Source organism: Rana temporaria, chromosome 2 (genome assembly GCF_905171775.1).
Source record: "Rana temporaria chromosome 2, aRanTem1.1, whole genome shotgun sequence".
NCBI lineage: Eukaryota > Metazoa > Chordata > Amphibia > Anura > Ranidae > Rana > Rana temporaria.
In genome coordinates, this window is record NC_053490.1 from 231,411,762 (window position 1) to 231,429,721 (window position 17,960).

The window sequence follows — 17,960 nt, forward strand, 5'->3', positions numbered from 1 at the left end:
TGCCAAAGAGCTTGAATTTGGTCTTATCTGACCACAGCACTTTCTCCAAATCCTTCTCTGAATCATTTAGCGGTTTAGTGGCATGACTGTATATGTGCCTTCTTGAGGAGGGGGACTCGTTGAGTTTGGAGGAAGAAAAATGTTTACTATGACCCCAAATGCACTATCCCTACAGTCACAGAGGTGGAAACATTATGCTTTGGGGCTGTTTCTCTGCTAAACGGCCAACTTTGCTGCATTGAGGGGCCAATGAACAGGGCCATGTATTGGAAAATCTTGAATGAGAACCTTCTTCCCTCAGCCAGAACACTGAAGATGGGTCATGGATGGGTCTTGCAGCATGACAATGACCCAAAACATACCACCATGTACAATATTTTACCCAAACAAAATTGATGTATTTTTTTCTCACAAAATAGAGCTTTCTTTTGGCGATATTTGATCACCTCTTCGGTTTTTATTTTTTTGTGCTATAAACAAAAAATAAGCGATAGTTTTCAAGAAAAAAATATTTTTACTTTCTGCTAGAAAACATATTATATACACACATATACATACACAAATGTATTCATCAGTTCAATATGTATTCTGCTACATATTTTTGGTAAAAAAAAAAAAAAATTGATGATGGGAGATGAAACTTCGAGATGCTAAGCGATAGCCAAGAAACCTTAAAGTGTAACATCCACCCCAAAACTAAAATATCTGCATTTACAGACACCCACATTCTAAGACCGACCTATCTAGCCCCGTAAAGAAGAAATCGCTTTTCTGAAGCCGATTCGACCCGGTCACCAGCAGGGGAAACTTTGCAGTGGACAAAGCTGTCAAAAAAAAAATGGGGAGTGACGTCACTCATAGACCTACTATGGGGCTTCCGTTGTGGGACTTGTCCTCTGCACCCGCCTCCACAGCAAAGCCGTGGCTGACAGCTCAGCGTGGCATTGGATCGGCTGCAGGAAAGGTATGTATACCGATTTATTCTCCAGATAGTTAGATAGGTTTGTTTTGGCTTGTGGATATCTGTAGATGCAGGGATTTTAGTTTAAAGGCCCCTTTCACACGGACGGCTGTTTTGCCGCAGATAAAAGCATGTTTATGTTTTGCTGGAATTCAAGACTCCAGGCACAGCGATCAGCTGCATTTGTACATTGCTTTTAGCTGCGGTTGCGTTTAGCCGCGGCACGATATTGAACAGGGATCCGACTTGGATCCCTGCCAATACCAAGCACTGTGTCTGGTATGAATCTTGAGGGGGAACTCCATGACAAATTTCAAATAAAAAAACGGCATGGGTTCCCCCTCCAGGAGAATACCAGGCGCTTGGGTCTGCTATGGATTTTAAGGGGAACCCCCCTTACGCCAAAAGAACGGTGCGGGGGTCCCCCCAAAATCCATACCAGACCTGTATCCGAACAGCAGCCTGTCAGGAAAGGGGATGGGGACGAGCGAGCGCCCCCCCTCAACCGTGCCAGGCCGCATGCCCTCAACATGGGGAGGTAGGTGCTTTGGGGCAGGGGGGGCGCCCTTCGGCCCCCCCACCCCAAAGCACCCTGTTTCCATGTCGATGAGGACAGGGCCTCTTCCCGACAACCCTGGCCGTTGGTTGTCGGGGTCTGCAGGTGGGGAGCTTATCGGAATCCGGGAGCCCCCTTTAATAAGGGGCCCCCAGATCCCGGCCCCCACCCTAGGTGAATGAGTATGGGGTACATCTACCCCTACCCATTCACCTGGCGGAAAAAAAAATGTAAAAAAAATAAAAATAAAAACACACTACAAAGGGTTTTTAAAGTAATTTTATTAGTTAGCTCCGGGGGGCGTTCTGCCCCCGCTTTCTTCTATTAAGCTCTTTTACGAGCGGGGGCCCCAGGCTTTTTCAGCGTCTTCTGCTGGGGGGGGGGGGTGTCCCGGTTTTCACTGCCATCTGGTTCTTTTCCGCGGGGCCCCCCTCTCTTCTTTAGCTCTTTTACGAGGGGGGGCCCGGGCTTCTGCAACGTATTTTGCCGGGCTTCACCCCCGTCTGGTTCTCCGCCGGGGGCCGCGCTCTCTTCTTTAGCTCTTTTATGAGCGGGGGGGGGGGCCCGGGCTTCTGTCGCCTTCTGCCTTTTTCGACGTTGCTTCCTCCCACTGTAATGACATGTGCGCGGCTCGCACCGATTTATATAGGCCTCTTATGACTTCACAGTCCCATCATGCTCCGGGTGGTGATGATTTAAGGGGGCGGGGTCACCGGGTGATATCCGCCCCCTTATGTCGTCACCACCTGGAGCATGATGGGACTGTGACGTCATAAGAGGCCTATATAAATGGTGCGAGCCGCACACGCGTCATTACAGCGGGAGGAAGCGACGTGTCAACATCGAAAAAAAATAAAAGAAGAGAGCGGGGGCCCCCGGTGGAAGAGAACCAGATGGCGGTGAAGACCGGGACCCCCCCCGGCAGAAGGAAACAGAGAAGATGCCGAAAAAGCCCGGGGTCCCCGCTCGTAAAAGAGCTTAAAAGAAGAAAGCGGGGGCCCCGGCAGAACGCCCCCCCGGAGATGACTAATAAATTACTTTAAAAACCCTGTGTAGTGTGTTTTTTTTTATTTTTTATTTCCACCAGGTGAATGGGTAGGGATATGATGTACCCCATACTCATTCACCTAGGGTGGGGGGGCCGGGATCTGGGGGCCCCCTTATTAAAGGGGGCTCCCGGATTTCAATAAGCTCCCCGCCCGCAGACCCCGACAACCAACGGCCAGGGTTGTCGGGAAGAGGCCCTGTCCTCATCAGCGTGGGGGGGCCGCAGTCGTGAGCGAATGGTGGCTTAATTCTGAAATAAGTCTAGTTCTACACACGGTCGGGCTTTTGACCGGGCAAAACTCATTCGGAAAAATAGAGAACCTGCTCTCTATCTAAAGTCTGTCGGAAATTCCAATGGAAAAAGTCCGATGGGGCATACACACGGTCAGACTTTTTCTAATCGGAAAATGCGACCGTGTGTACGTGGCATCAGACAGGACTTTGCCTAATCTACTAAAAAAAGTGACCAACAGATCTGCTTCAGTTTGTTATTAACCACTTCCATACCAGGTACTTACGCAGCTTCCCGCCCAAGCCAATTTTCAGCTTTCAGCACTGTCGCACTTTGAATGGCAATTGCGCGGTCATGCTACACTGTACCCAAACAAAATTGGCGTCCTTTTTTCCCCACAAATAGAGCTTTCTTTTGGTGGTATTCGATCACCTCTGCGATTTTTTTTTTTTTTGCGCAACAACTAAAAAAATGCTGAAAATTTGGAAAAAAAATTACGTTTTTATTTTTTTCTGTTAATTTTTTTGTAAATACGTTTTCTCTTTCAATTACGGGCACTGATATGGCGGCACTAATGGGCACCGATGAGATGGCACTGATGGACATCGATGAGGTAGTACTGACGGGCACAGATGAGGTGGCACTGATTGGCGGCGCTGGTATGCGACACTGATGGGCACACATAGGCGGCACTGATGGGCACACATAGGCGGCACTGATGGGCACACATAGGCGGCACTGATGGGCACACATAGGCGGCACTGATGGGCACACATAGGCGGCACTGATGGGCACTCCTGGGCGGCACTGGGCACTCATAGGCAGCACAGATAGGCACTCATGGGCGGCACTGATGGATACTTATGGGTGGCACAGATGGGCACTGATAGGTGGGCACTGGGCATGGATGGGCACTGTGGGGTGGCACTGATGGACACTGGGGTGGCGCTGATGGACACTGGGGTGGCGCTGATGGACACTGGGGTGGCGCTGATGGACACTGGGGTGGCGCTGATGGACACTGGGGTGGCGCTGATGGACACTGGGGTGGCAGCACTGATTTTTGCCAGGTTGCCAGTCAGTGCCCATTTGTGGGCACTGACTGGCATCTTTTTTTTTTTCTTTATGCTTTTTTTGTTTTTTTTTTCTGTCATTTTTTTTTTTTTGCCCACCCTGGTGCTCCAGGGTGGGCATCCCTGGTGGTCCAGTGTGGCGATCCGAGGGGGGGCTGCGCTGATAAACAATCAGCGCTAACCCCCCCTGTCAGGAGAGCCGCCGATCGGCTATCCTCTACTCGCGTCTGTCAGACGCGAGTGAGGAAGAGCCATCGACGGCTCTTCCTGTTTACATCGTGATCAGCCGTGGTTGGACACGGCTGATCACGTGGTAAAGAGTCTCTGCCGGAGGCTCTTTACCGAGATCGGAGATGCAGGGTGTCAGACTGACACCCCGCATCACCGATCGCCGCGATGCGCGCCCTCACGGGCGCGCGCGGCATGAAATCCTGCAGGACGTTCTAGAACGTCCTGTCAGGATTTCATAACCACTTCCCGGACGTAAATCGGCCATAGGCCGGGCGGGAAGTGGTTAAAGTGGAAGTTTAGTCAAAATCTAATTAAGCCTAAACCTACTCCCACCCCTATTCTAGGACTACTCTATCTACCATGTCTAATAAAAGATGCTTATACCTATTCTGAAGCCGCTCACATGATCAGGTCCCCTGCATTTGCAACCATTGTCGGTGATCTCACCTGTACACTAAACCACCACTGGAGAGATCATGTGACTGGACCGGAGCGACAGAATTTTATAAGTATAGGCATCTTTTCTTTCACAGGCTAAAAAGAATACTCTTGGAACAGGTTCAGCCTTAGTTAGATCTTGACAACTTCCACTTCAAAGACTAGATGCCGAGGACAAACGTAATAGTGCTGGTATTATGTGTCATATAACCTAATTATAATTGTATTTATCAATGTTTCCACTCTAAAAAGAAAAAAAAGAAAAAAGGCTTTCACCTGAGATTTTAACATTTTCCAAATTTTCCAAATCTTACTGAAAAATGTAGGAATCTTGAGTGAAAGTTGTGTAAAACTTGGATGAAGATATTGTTAAATAGACCCCCTATGCCTACCTATAAAATTTTATTTGGTTCACTGTCAAAAGAAAAGACATAGATTAATGTTCTTTTAGTGTAAGGCATTATGTAGAGTAATGCTGATCATATAGATTTCAGGGGGGGGGGGGGGGGGGGAGAGTGGTTAAAAGACCAACCTTTACAATTCGCTGGACTACGTGCTCCATTTTTGGTACCAATTTCTCTTTCTCTGTACTGCTCGAAACTAATGCGTGGTGCCCTAAAAATCAAAGTGAACAATTAGTAGTTAGCGATTTTTATATAAATTAAAATTCAAGGTGGTTAAAATAAAAATGTTAGAAGACCACTCCCTAGTTTGAGCTGCGATAACCTTTTGAATTTTTGTTTAATGCGAATCAATCCTCGCCTTTAGTCGGTTAGCATCTTTGCACTACCTAAAGCTATACCGTCCCCCACAAATGCATAGACCTTACACAACATTATAAATATTTTAAGGATTTGTACTTATTCAATATGGACAACACCACTAATCTACATAGGAGTGCATCAGGGGTCAAGTCCTGGGGAAAAAAAGTGTGGGAACTCCCACCCAAGATCCACTCCCCCACAAAAAAAAAATAAAAAAAAAATGATACGCTCATATGCATAATTACTAAACTGCAAGGTTTTTTTTTTTCCGATTCACTGTACCTTAGTAATTTATGTTACTGGCCACTTCCTGTATATAAAGCAAGTTCTTTCTAAATCCCGGGATAACTTGCGGCAGACCTCCGCAATGTCTCCTGGGAACAATGACAAAAGCTCCCAGAAGACATTGCGGCATCGAGGAAGTGACGGAATAGCCGCACACTACCTGATGAATAGTAACATAAAGTATTACTAAGGTTCGCCTGCCCCTGACAGTGACTCGAGCTGGGCATCGCCACTTAGTAAAGGATTGGCTTGGGCGGCTCGGCTGCTCTAGTCCTGCAAAGGGATCTGAGTTCCTGCTGTGAAAAAAGTGCAGGAACTCCGTTCCCACGCGTTCCCGCAGGACTTGAGCCCTGGAGTGCATGCTCACACACACACGTGCGCACACTCTCATTCTGTGTATATAGCTTGTCAGAACCATTGTTGTGTATGTGGGCAGCCTCCTAATAACTAGTTCCTATGTAAAACATTAAAAGTAACGAATATGGTCTGCTTCTACCAAAACATACACTAGAAGGCTTGAGAAGCCTTATACTTAGAAACGCAGTGCTTGAAGAGAAGGGGTAAAAGCCAAATGGAAAACCTACTTGTTGGGTGATAGTTTCTAGTAAAACAGTAGGTAGAGTTTATCACATTTGCCAAGAACAGAATCTAAAGAAAGTAGGAACCAACATGATAAACCCCTGCTTAAAAGGTATCTTTCACCTTTACCAAAAAAATCTAAGAGCCATCTGTAGATAAAAACAAACCCAGCAGCTTTGATCAAAATTGAATTATGGCTGTATGCCATTTATGTACAGTATGATGCCTGACTGAAAAACTCCCAGAGACTGCATCGCTCAGTCCTGCCTTGTTGCTAGGGTGTTGCTAAGACCATTACAGGAAAAAGCTCTAAAATGCCGAGCTCAGAGCTCCATTAGTGGAGAGTAAGCACATGTAAAGGGGTTTGAATCAGAGAAAGAGCTCGCTCCTGTGATGGTAAAGGCGAACAGCACAGCTGGGCGTGTTTTAAGAATGTTCTAGCAACAAGGCAGGATGGGATGATGCAATCTCTGGGTGTTTTTTAGTCAGGCTTCATGAGGTATGCAAATGGCCTACATTATTCAACTTTGGTCAACGCTGTAGTCTATCTCATCTGCAAAGGCATTTTTAATTTTTTTTTTGTAAAAGGTGCACTATTCTTTTAAACATCTGTACATAACAGAGAACTTTAACAGCCACCATTAGCCAAAACAACTTTATATGAATAAACACACTTTTACATGCCGTTACATAATACCATTCATACAAGGTTTCTCCCTAGTTCTATTATACTATACCTGGACAAGCACACATTTGTTGTTGCTGGGGGTTGTATATAGGAAGCTGATGAAACAGGATTAATCTGAAAATTTCCATCATTACAAGAAACTGAATCAGAAATATTTTTATGTGCAGCCTGTTTCCCTTCACCACTTCTTAGGATATCCATCAGGATAATTTTTGGTTGCCTGTTTTTAGTGAATATAACAGATATATAGACAGATTTATTTATTTTTCATTGTGTAGATATATTGAAGTCTATACTAGAAAAAGAACAACACCCAGTTGTTGCTTTAAAAGAAAAAGGAGAAAAACATAAAAAAATAAAAAAAGTAAAGTCATAAAGGTGCAGGGACCTAGTGTTGATGCTCTGTCCGATCAGAAAGGCCTGACATTGAGCCCAGGTTCACACTGGGCTGCGGGAGTGAAGCCGTGCGAGTTCAGCTGAACTCGCGCGGGAGTGAAGCCGTGCGAGTTCAGCTGAACTCGCACAATTTCACTCCCGCTGGCAGTCCCGATTTCGGCCGCGATTTAAGAGACATCTGTGCAGGTTTCTGCACAGATGTCTATGTAAATCGTGGCCCGAAATCGCAAAAAGTAGTACAGGAACTACTTTTTGAAATCGGTGCAGCGCCGCAGATGCGGCGTCGCACCGATTAGGACAGTGTCATTGCCGACAATTGGCGGCAAATGCTGCCGATTTTGAGATGCGATTTCACATGTGAAATCGCATCTCAAATCGAAGGAAATCGTACCCAGTGTGAACCTGGGCTGAGACAAAGCAGAAACACTGAAAGGTTCTGCATGCATGTGCGTGCCTTCTAGATGCTCAGACATTGCAGGCATAAAATACCCATTTTAAAAACACAGCATTTTCCAGTGGCTGGAGGGCAGCAAGTCATTTTTCGAATAAAGCTCCCCATGTACAGGAAAACACTGCGTTTTCTGCACCCGGGGAGCCATGCTTTGAATAGATGTCCTACACGCATGCACAGAAACATCAGCATTTACAAAAAGTACAGGGGGTGTACATCTATTTAGTTCTTTGAATGGCTGTACACCCCACATGTAGTTCCCCAAGTACGGGAAAACGCTGTGTTTTTTTAATTTTTTTTATGCTAGGTTATCTTATGTCTGCAGACAGCCATGTGCATAAGGCCTTATACGGGTCAGCAGCTTTTAAAAGCAGTTTTAAAGCACAAAACATACACTGTCAGTTTACCTTTAAAAAAATACTTAAACTATTTGGCCAGATGTATGAGAACAGGGACATACCAAAACTGTTGCTTATAGCAAATTGAATCCTTCATTTATTTAAACCATAAAACCTGTTAAATTACTATGAGCAACAATTGTTTCATCTCATTTTCAAACAACGTCATAATAATGACATGTCTTAACCACCTGCAGAAGGCCATTTTTTTTTGCTCTTTAAAGGGGTTGCAAACCCCCCATGGTTTTTCACCTGAATGCATTTAGGTGAAAAACCTTCTGTAGTGCTGAACCCCCCCCCCCCCCCCCCATTTTACTTACCTGAACGCCGTCATCCTCCGTCCGGGAACGAGCACACGATCTCTAGCTGGTGTCTCGGGTCCGGATTGGCTCCCGCTGCTGTCAATTAAATCCAATGACACAGCGCCAAATCCTGCATTCTGTGTGAATGGACACAGATGCGGGACTCGGGAGCGAGCCCGCACAGGTGTCCAACAAGGAGAGTGCTTCTCCAACGTGGACACGATGCCAAAAGTTTGAAAAACAAAATTGAATTTCCTTATAAAATTTTGGCCAAAAATGTATTCCGCTATATGTCTTTTGTAAGAAAAAAAATTCCAATAAGTGTATATTGATTGATCTGCATGAAAAGTTATAGCGCCTACAAACTATGGTATATATACAGATTTTTTTTTTCTACCACTAATAGCAGTGATCAGTGATTTATAATGGGACTGCAATAGTGTAGCAGACAATCTGACACTAACTGACATTGTGGGGGAACTGAGTAACTGCACTGACATCACCAGTGACATTAATAGAGTGATCAGCGATTATAATATACAGTACACTGTCACTGTGCTAATGACACTGGCTGGGAAGGGATTAACATCTAGGGCGACCAAGGGGTTAAACGTGTGCCTAACTATGTGTAAAGTGTGCTGCTTTTACTAATAGATCTCTTAGCAAAACAGGGATGAGAAACAGATAGATCGTTGCCTCTGTACAAAGCCCTGTGTTGATTGTACACAGCTGATCAGCAGGTTCTAGCTGTGAATCTGGGACTTGCTGACATGCTCACACACCCTAAACCAAGAAACAGGCAGCGACGTATGGGTATGTGGCTTTGCCTGTGCAGGTGGGCAGTATGCAAGAGGTTAAATGAAATAGATGCTTAGAATACAAGGAAAAAAAGGCGTATTCCACTTTTTGCAAAAATGTAGTCAATGCATCCACATTAGTCAAATACAGAAAAAAAAATTAATTTGTTGCATTTTGCACCGGAGCCTGCAGGGCACTGCAACCACAATCAGTACATTGCAGGTGCAATACACACACAGACTGGTATGTATGGCGTTTTGGTCATGGGGCTGGAGTAAGTAAACCGTGGATTACAAATGACGTCACTGCACTTGTGCTCCATTGAGATTTAGGAGTTCCTCTGTGGCAGTGGCAGATGGGACTTGTAGTCTTTGCACTTGCAGTCCTCGTGAATAAATGGATGGTGTTTTTGTTGCCATGAGCCATGCTATATTCAAAAGAAAACCGGTGTGTTCAGGGAGAAGATTCCCCCAATTCAGGTAAGGATTAGGGAAGGTGTTTAAGGGTGGGTGGGTGGCATGGAAAATTTTAGACTCCAATACAGATGTAACATAAAACAAAAGTTAGAAGGGTGGACTGTGCTTTATAAGGCAACGTTCACTTTTTTTTTTTGTAAAATAGGCTACACAGACAAGGGTCCAAGTAGACCCACAAAGTTTGTAAAAGACTGCTTAATGTAGCTGGCATACCTGTAGGCCATTTAGGACTCCCCACTATAGCAGCAACAGCTGAGCTCTGCATTGCTGAGAAGAAAGTGCACTGCGCATGCACCACATTTGAACACAGGAGTGAGCGGCCAAACGTTTTTGCATCCTGCCAATAATCCAGGATGCAACACTGCAAACAATGTTGAAGTTTTTCAGCCAGGCTTCAGGAGTGACCTAAATGGTCATTAGCCAGCTACATTTTACTAAATTGCACCGTGTATTTTATATTCTACTTGGACCCTGCAGAGGAAAATTAATCAAAAAAAGTGTCTAAGACAAACTTTGTCTGAGCTGAGCGCAGCCAAGAAGCTTTACATTTTCATTTACCAAGCTGTGGAAAAAAAAATAAAGGGCTTATTGGTTGCTACGGCCATTGGCACCAGTTGTGATAGAATTTGTCTTGGACCCTTTTGATTACTTAGAATGTAAACTCTGGCCCGGATTCTCGTAGCACTTACGCCGACGTATCTCGAGATACGCTGCGTAAGTGTCAATGTGCACCTTCCTATCTGTGCGCCGTGCCCACAGAACTAGATACGCCTGAAAATAGGCTTCCTACGACCGACATAAGTTTCCTACGTCGTCGTATCCTGGGCGCATATTTACGCTGGCCACAAGGGGCGCTCCCATTGATTTACAAATTGAATATGCAAATGAGTGAGATACGCCGATTCACGAACGTACTTGCGCCCGGCGCATTAATATACGCGGTTTATGCAAGTCGTACGTCCGGCGTAAAGTTAAGCCTCATAAAGCAGGTGTAAGTCATGTTAAGGTATGGACCAGGGAACAGCCGTCTTATTTTACGTTGTTTACGTAGTAGTACGTGAATAGGGCTGGGCGTAGGTTACGTTCACGTCGTAGGCAGTGATTCTACGTATTTTAGGGAGTATTTCCGACGTGATTCTGAGCATGCGCACTGGGATGCGTCCACGGGACGGCGCCCGTGAATACTGTGCTAGCCGCTCTGCGCGACGTTGGCGTAGCGTATATTTGATACGCTACGCCGGCATAACTATGCGCCGAGGTACGATAATCCGGGCCTTAGTCTTTAAAGTGAGCCTGTGCTAGGCAAAGAAAAAGGTTCACTTGATAGCAACCTCTACAACAAGTCTCACCTTTCCTGTGCTCCTTCCTTACTCCAAACCCCAAAAAGTTCCATGTCAAATGTTACAAACACAAAACCTACTTAGGGCTATGTATGCCCACTTTCTATCCCCCTAGGACAGTGCTTAGGCCTGGTACTTGGCACCAAGCAGTGTGTGAAGCCTGGGAAGGGAAGAAACTTCCATTCTTAATGCTAATCTTGTACATGCTATTATATCTCCTCCCACAGCTCCTAAAAGTATAACTAAAAGGCAAAACTTTTTTTTTTTTAAGTTTTGGATAGAGTGGAGAGGGATTAGAACACCTGTCAGTTTTTATTGCTTTCTGTGCCCCCGGTAAGGAGATTCACCCTCTGTTTGGTCTGTTTACAATCATCACTGAAAGTGAACGTAAAAAAAAAATACCAGAAAAGTAATAGAGGGGAAATCTTCCAATACGAACACTAGTTTTGGTGACTTGGGGGTCCCCTAGAGATTCCCTTAAAAAGGGGTGTTCCAGGCAACCCCGGGCAAAAAAATAAAAATAAATTAAAAGCCAGCAGCTACACATACTGCAGCTGCTGGCTTTTAATAAATGGAGACTTACCTGTCCTGGTGTCCCTCGATGTTGGCACCACAGCTGATGTTTCCCATCAGCGGTCGGGTGCTGCCGTCGCCATTGCGGGTAAGGGAACCCGGCAGTGAAGCCATTCGGCTTTACGCTGGGAACCCTACTGCGCATGCGCGAGGCCCCGCTCCTCCAGGGGAGGAGGAGGGAGCCCCGCGGTGACGTCGCGGCCGGACTCCCGGAAGTGGGAAAGGATACCTGTCTTTGACAGATATCCTGTCCCCCCCTCCCCCCGAAGGAATCCGATGAGCTGAAGTTCCCCTTTAGGGTGGAACTCCGCTTTAATTTGCAGGGATTTCCTCTTACTTCCTGTTTTCGCTATGGAACAGAAAGTGAATGGAAATCTCTCGAATTAAAAAAGCACAAATTAACCTTAAAGGACTTATAACCTTCCCTTACTCTATCCAAAATGAAACAAAAAAGTTTTGTCTATAGTTCCACTTTAAATATCCCGTGGCATGCACAGCATGCTCTACATATTGCCATTTTACAACAGTCTTGCCAGTGCTGTGATCATTGTAATACTTTCCTCTCAAAGCTCTCTGACAGCTGGATCATGTAAAACTCAAACTAGAGTAAACTGTCTGAACTTCCAGACTAGCGCAGCAGGAAAATGTTCTGGTCCAGGAAAACCGATTGCTTTCACAATCAAAAAAAAAATATCCCCAATTTGGACATAGAAAACATCAAATCCATTTTTTTGACAGCGTGGTGAAAGGTTTGGAGACATTTGTAAGTTTTTTTTTCTTTTAACAACGGCTGTCTGTGAAGATTTTCCTTTCTTCCTGATGTGTCACCTGGGTAGGAAGTTATGTCAGGTCTCCCAAACATAGCAGAAACCTGTTCTCACTCTGGGTGGCGAAGAACCTGTATTACAGCTGCAGTTTACAACCTGGTCGTAACATTACACAATATGTACCTTCTGATGCCCGAGTGCTTCACTAAAGGACCTTACATGGTCACGCTGTGTCCTGCCACCTTCATCCTGTTCCAATGACTTGTAAGGTTGCTTACCGCACTTAGCGGAGGTGAGAGTGATCTGGTAGCAATGTGCATAACAGCGCCCTAGGTTTTGGGGTCCTGTTATTTTCAGAAAATAAAGTATCATGTGCAGGTACCCGGAGTTGGCAATTCCACACTCAGGTTACAAGATACAACCGACTACAAGTACATTATAACGAATGTGGACCCCACGTCATGGTATTTCTGTCAAGGATATTACATTTTTTGGGGATATTGGTAAGAAAATACAATGCAAGAATTCCAAAAAATAAACTAAATGTTATGAAAGATTGTTACAAAAGGTAACAAAGACAATAGGTACTAAAAAAAAAAAAAATGATTTATACCTGTCAAACCTCAAAGTATTCCTATTATATGCATGGGAGTTATATTCTTCATATGACGAATGACGTACCTGTAAAAACAAACATACATAAGTAACAAACTGCTATTGTATCAACACCCACTGAAACCCGCCTAATCTTCTTTTACCCTGTTGCAGCCCACATAACACATGTGGTGTCAACATGGTGGGCTTTAAATGCCTACACATATGCATCACTGGGTGGACAATGGTATCAGCAAGGAGGGAGCAGGGCTGAGCCCCACTGTGTGTGCTTTATGGACACACAGAGAGGAGCTCAAGAGCGAGCATGAGAGCCTTAATAGCAAGCGGCTTGCTATTGGCTCTCTCTGCGAGGGGGGATGCCAGGAGAGCCGGCGGGGGGACCCAAGAAGAGGAGGGTCGGAGCTGCTCTGTGCAAAACCATTGCACAGAGCAGGCAAGTATGAGATGTTATTTATTTAAAAAAAAATGTTGTTATCCTTTTAGTATCACTTTAATATTGAGGCATTTATAGTTTTTCGGAGATTTTGCTCTGACCATGCGCATACCGCAGTATTAATTTTCGGAGATATTAAAAGAGAACTAGCTAACCGCGTTATCAAACATGACAGAGAAAAGAAGCTCAGCTTATATTCTCATATACAATGTATTTGGAGATACTGTATGTATATAGGGGGGATTTCTTCCTTTTCAATTTGACATATTTAGACGTTCTGACTAGGTTATCACAGGTGCAAATGACATCTTTATTGTCATACTGTATGGACTTAACTGCCACTTCCAGGCTTGTTTTGACTTTTTGCAATTCACTGAAATTTACAGTCAGTGCCTTTAAAAAAGTATTCATACCCCTTGAAATGTTTCATATGTTCCGTAAATTTATTGGGATTTTGAGTGATAGACCAACACAAAGTGGCACATAATTGTGAAGTGGAAAGAAAATGATAAATGGGTTTAAAAAATGATTACAAATATCTGAAAAGTGTGACATGCATTTGAATCTAGCCCCCTTTACTCTGATACCCCCTAACTAAAATCTAGTGGAACCACTTGCCTTAAGAAGTCCCCCAATTAGTAAATAGAGTCCACCTGTGTGTTATTTAATCTCAGTATAAATATAGCTGTTCTGTGAAGCCCTCAGAGGTTTGTTGGAGAACCTTAGTTAAAAAAAAAAAAAAGAAGAAGAAAAAAGGAAGACGAAAGAAAAAAGAAGAAGAAAAAAAGAAGAAAAAAAAGGAGAAGAAAGAAAGAAAGAAGCATCATGAAGGCCAAGAAACACACCAGACAGGTCAGGCATAAAAGTTGTTGAGAAGTTTAAAGCAGGGTTAGGTTGTGTAGCGCCTGTGTACTTTCAGTACAGGTGCTATGTTAAATTTAGAGGGGGATAAGAGTTACTTTGCTCTCATCCATGTTGATTTGTGTAAATTGGGTTTCTGCCAGTCTGGGCTGTCCTGTGGTTTCTTTCTGCGTTCCAGAGATACCTTTCCATCTCTGGGTAACAGGTGGCGCCAGAGGAGTTCAGGCAGAGGCGCCTTTCTCCAGCAGCCAATCAGAGGAGTGTTTCCCTCGTAGGGCATGCTGGGGGAGGGTATTTCTTGGGCAGATGCCATTTTGTGGGTCCTTCGCTCATTCCTGGTTCCAGGTGCGGCACCCACCTTTAGGGTGTGCGCACATCATAGGCCCCGGCGAGATGGCCTACCGGGCCGGGGCGCACGTGCTACGCGGAGTTCCCAGTTCTGGGCCCTCATGGCCCTGAGCAACTGAAGCTGCAAAGGGGCCCCAGTGACTTGCTTGGTCCCCACATTCTATGAATAAGATCCCAAGCGAGTTGTGCTGTTCGGTGGGGCGTCGGTCTGAGGTGAGCCCGGAGGCAGGTGATCCAACAGGGCTTAGACAATCCATCGGGGATCTGGGTGGCCGGACACTGAGAAGTTGTATGCTGCAACTTGTCAGTCGGTGACCCCAAAACCAAGAAGTCTACCTGAGGAATATTCAGGCAAATTGTATTCGCTGAGAGGATTCGCTCTATTATTCACGTTCCTGAGTACAGGGCCTGTGGCAGAGGTTCCACTCCCATTTCTAATTCCATTAGAGCCAAATCAGTGGCAGAGACTTGTTCCTCCTCAAAAGTTCCAAGTGATACTCTGGCTGCCAGGTCGGTGTGAGAGGCCTGTCCAGGTACACTTCACCCACTCCGGTTGGAGTGGCGACGTGAGTTAAAGTCCCATTGGAGGCAGGACTGCTTCCGTTATCCATAGGCCTGAATCTACAAATTCTCCTTTCACCAACCTATCTCTATCTACCCCAAGTTAACTGCCCTGTTGGGCAAGTAATAAAAGCACAGAAAACAACACCCTGCTGTTTGGACATTCTGTCATTGATCATCATCATCATCATCCCTAGACACATCACAGAGGTAACATAAAATGCCGTCCCAAATCTAACCAGCGGCTCCTGCGGGGGTAGCGCTACAGTTATATATAAAAAAATATATATATCCCAAGCTTTGAACATCTCGCAGAGCACTGTTCACTCCATCATCTGAAAATGGAAAGAGTATGGCACAACTGCAAACCTACTAAGACATGGCCCTCCACCTAAACTGACAGGCCGAGCAAGGAGAGCCCTAATCAGAGAAGCAGCCAAGAGGCCCATTGTAACTATGGAGGAGATGCAGAGATCCACAGCTCAGGTGGGAGAATCTGTCCACAGGACAACTATTAGTCGTGCACTCCACAAATCTGACCTTTATGGAAGAGTGGCAAGAAGAAACCATTGTTAAAAGACAACTATAAGAAGTTCAATTTGCAAGAAGCCAAACATGTGGAAAAAGGTGCTCCTGTCAGATGAGACCAAAATTTTACTTTTTGGCCTAAAAGCAAAACGTTATGTGTGGCGGAAAACTAACACTGCATTTCATCCTGAACAAACCATCCCCACCGTGAAACATGGTGGTGGCAGCATCATGTTGTGGGGATGCTTTTCTTCAGCAGGGACAGGGAAGCTGGTCAGAGTTGATGGAAAAGACTTAAAAATGGGGCGGAGGTTCACCTTCCAGCAGGACAACGACCCTAAACATCCAGCCAGAGCTACAATGGAATGGTTTCGATCAAAGCATATTCATGTGTTAGAATGGGCCAGTCAAAGTCCAGACCTAAATTCAATTGAGAATCTGTGACAAGACTTGAAAATTGCTGTTCACAGACGCTCTCCATCCAATCTGACAGAGCTTGAGATATTTTGCAAAGAAAAATTGGCAGAAATTTCACTCTCTAGTTGTGCAAAACTGTTAGAGACATCCCCAAACAGACATGCAGCTGTAATTGCAGCGAAAGCTGGTTCTACAAAGTATTGACTAAATACAAATCCACTTCACAATTATATGCCACTTTGTATTGGTCTATCACATAAAATCCCAATAAAATACATTTACGTTTTTGTTTGGAACAAGAAAAAAATGTGTAAAATGTTAAGGGGTATAAATACTTTTTTCAAGGCACTGTACTATCAAAGTAAAACTGTAAGCAAGCTAATTTTACAGAGCAGTAAGTACACAATATCATCAAGCTGTATGTAACAAGAGTTCAGGTATTGTCAGTAAAACATTCTACGTGATATTTGCACCATACATTACCCTTCGCATAGTTACATTTCTGAAGTCATCATCTTGCAGTTTCGATAATGGAGAGGATGCTTGAATGTCCTCACACCAATCTTCAGGCTTTTTCTTTGGAATCTTAAACTTTAATATAAATAAAACAAAATAAAAAAGGTAAAACTTAAAATGAGCTAAACACATAAGAAAAACCCAGTAGAAAGTTATATTTAAATATGCATTAATGTACAGTTACTAAAGGCAATCTGTTGGAACTGAAATATGGGAGCTTCAAGTGCCCTTAATTCTTAAATGTACATGGGTGAGGGAGTCACTGGTGCAGACTAGGCATGCAGTCTGAAGGTAGAAAGACAAAAAAAGGTCTAGCGCCAAAAACACAATGATCTGTATACCAATGATGAAGGGCCACGCCCCGACACGCGTTGTCATGACTACTGCCTGAACGGCCTTCACACTCCTTCGTTGTGTCTACCTCCACTTGCCCTGCATATTGAGCCGCCCGCCCAGGCCCAGCCCTGACACAGGCTTTGGTTTGAGCCTATCAACATCATCTGCTCCAAGCCTCGTTCTGGTTCCCACTTCCCGGCCGCTTGACGTCACGCCAGGGAAGCACAGGCTTACCATCGACTGGCTGTTCCTATGGCGGTCTGACGTGACACCCACCAGCGCAATTGGGCTTGCTTTCTTGCATCCATCCACCTGCACCATCCCCTCGTTCCCATCTTGGACACAGGATAGAGGTCCCATGAGGTTCCATCTACTGCAGCTCACTGCCGCTTGTCATCTGGTGTGTTTCACCCCGTCCCAAGGTACCATCCCATTTGCTATACAAGCTGAGTGTATATGTGGTTCATGTTACCACCTCCAGCACAAAGGATTGTCTTTGTTCTTTTTAATGATTTTATGGTATCAAATAAACGGACAGTCATAGCATTCTGACTGCTGAGTAATCCTTGTACAATACAGACTTGATCTCCTTTTTACAGCGCTCATCATATGGTTCTTTTTGTTTACACATGATGCAGTCTGACGGTGGAACTCTTGACTGACTTAAAGCGGAGGTCCGGCATATATAAAAAAAAAAAAAAAAGTTAAAGTCAGCAGCTACAAACACTGTAGCTGCTGACTTTTAATAAGGACACTTACCTGTCCAGGGTGCCAGCGATGTAGGCAGCCGAAGCACGCTGAAGAAGTCCCGCCCATAGGACGTAATGCGTGCGGGGGGGAGGAGCCACGCAGAACGTCACCCGCGATCGCTGCTGCTGGATCAGTCTCACACTTTGTTATGCTGAACGCCTAAACAGCTGACAGTCGGTCTTAGAGTGTCCCAGAATGTGAGTTGTACATTTTTTTAATTGTGCCATCTTATTAAACTGT

At 44.9% G+C, this 17,960-nt stretch overlaps 1 protein-coding gene across 6 annotated transcripts in view; it reads right to left on the reverse strand.

The window, feature by feature from the left end:
* SENP7 (SUMO specific peptidase 7) overlaps positions 1 to 17,960 on the reverse strand; it is a 133,512-nt gene that overhangs the window by 103,010 nt on the left and 12,542 nt on the right. For 3 of the 6 annotated variants that reach the window (XM_040336605.1, XM_040336603.1, XM_040336606.1), the window contains exons 3-6: positions 16,602 to 16,709; positions 12,969 to 13,036; positions 6,904 to 7,074; positions 5,071 to 5,153 (exon numbers count right to left, since the gene is read on the reverse strand). In XM_040336605.1, the coding sequence (XP_040192539.1) occupies positions 5,071 to 5,153; positions 6,904 to 7,074; positions 12,969 to 13,036; positions 16,602 to 16,709 (430 nt within the window). The remainder of the gene's footprint in view (positions 1 to 5,070; positions 5,154 to 6,903; positions 7,075 to 12,968; positions 13,037 to 16,601; positions 16,710 to 17,960) is intronic. The other 3 variants (XM_040336604.1, XM_040336608.1, XM_040336607.1) reach the window with 3 other exon arrangements.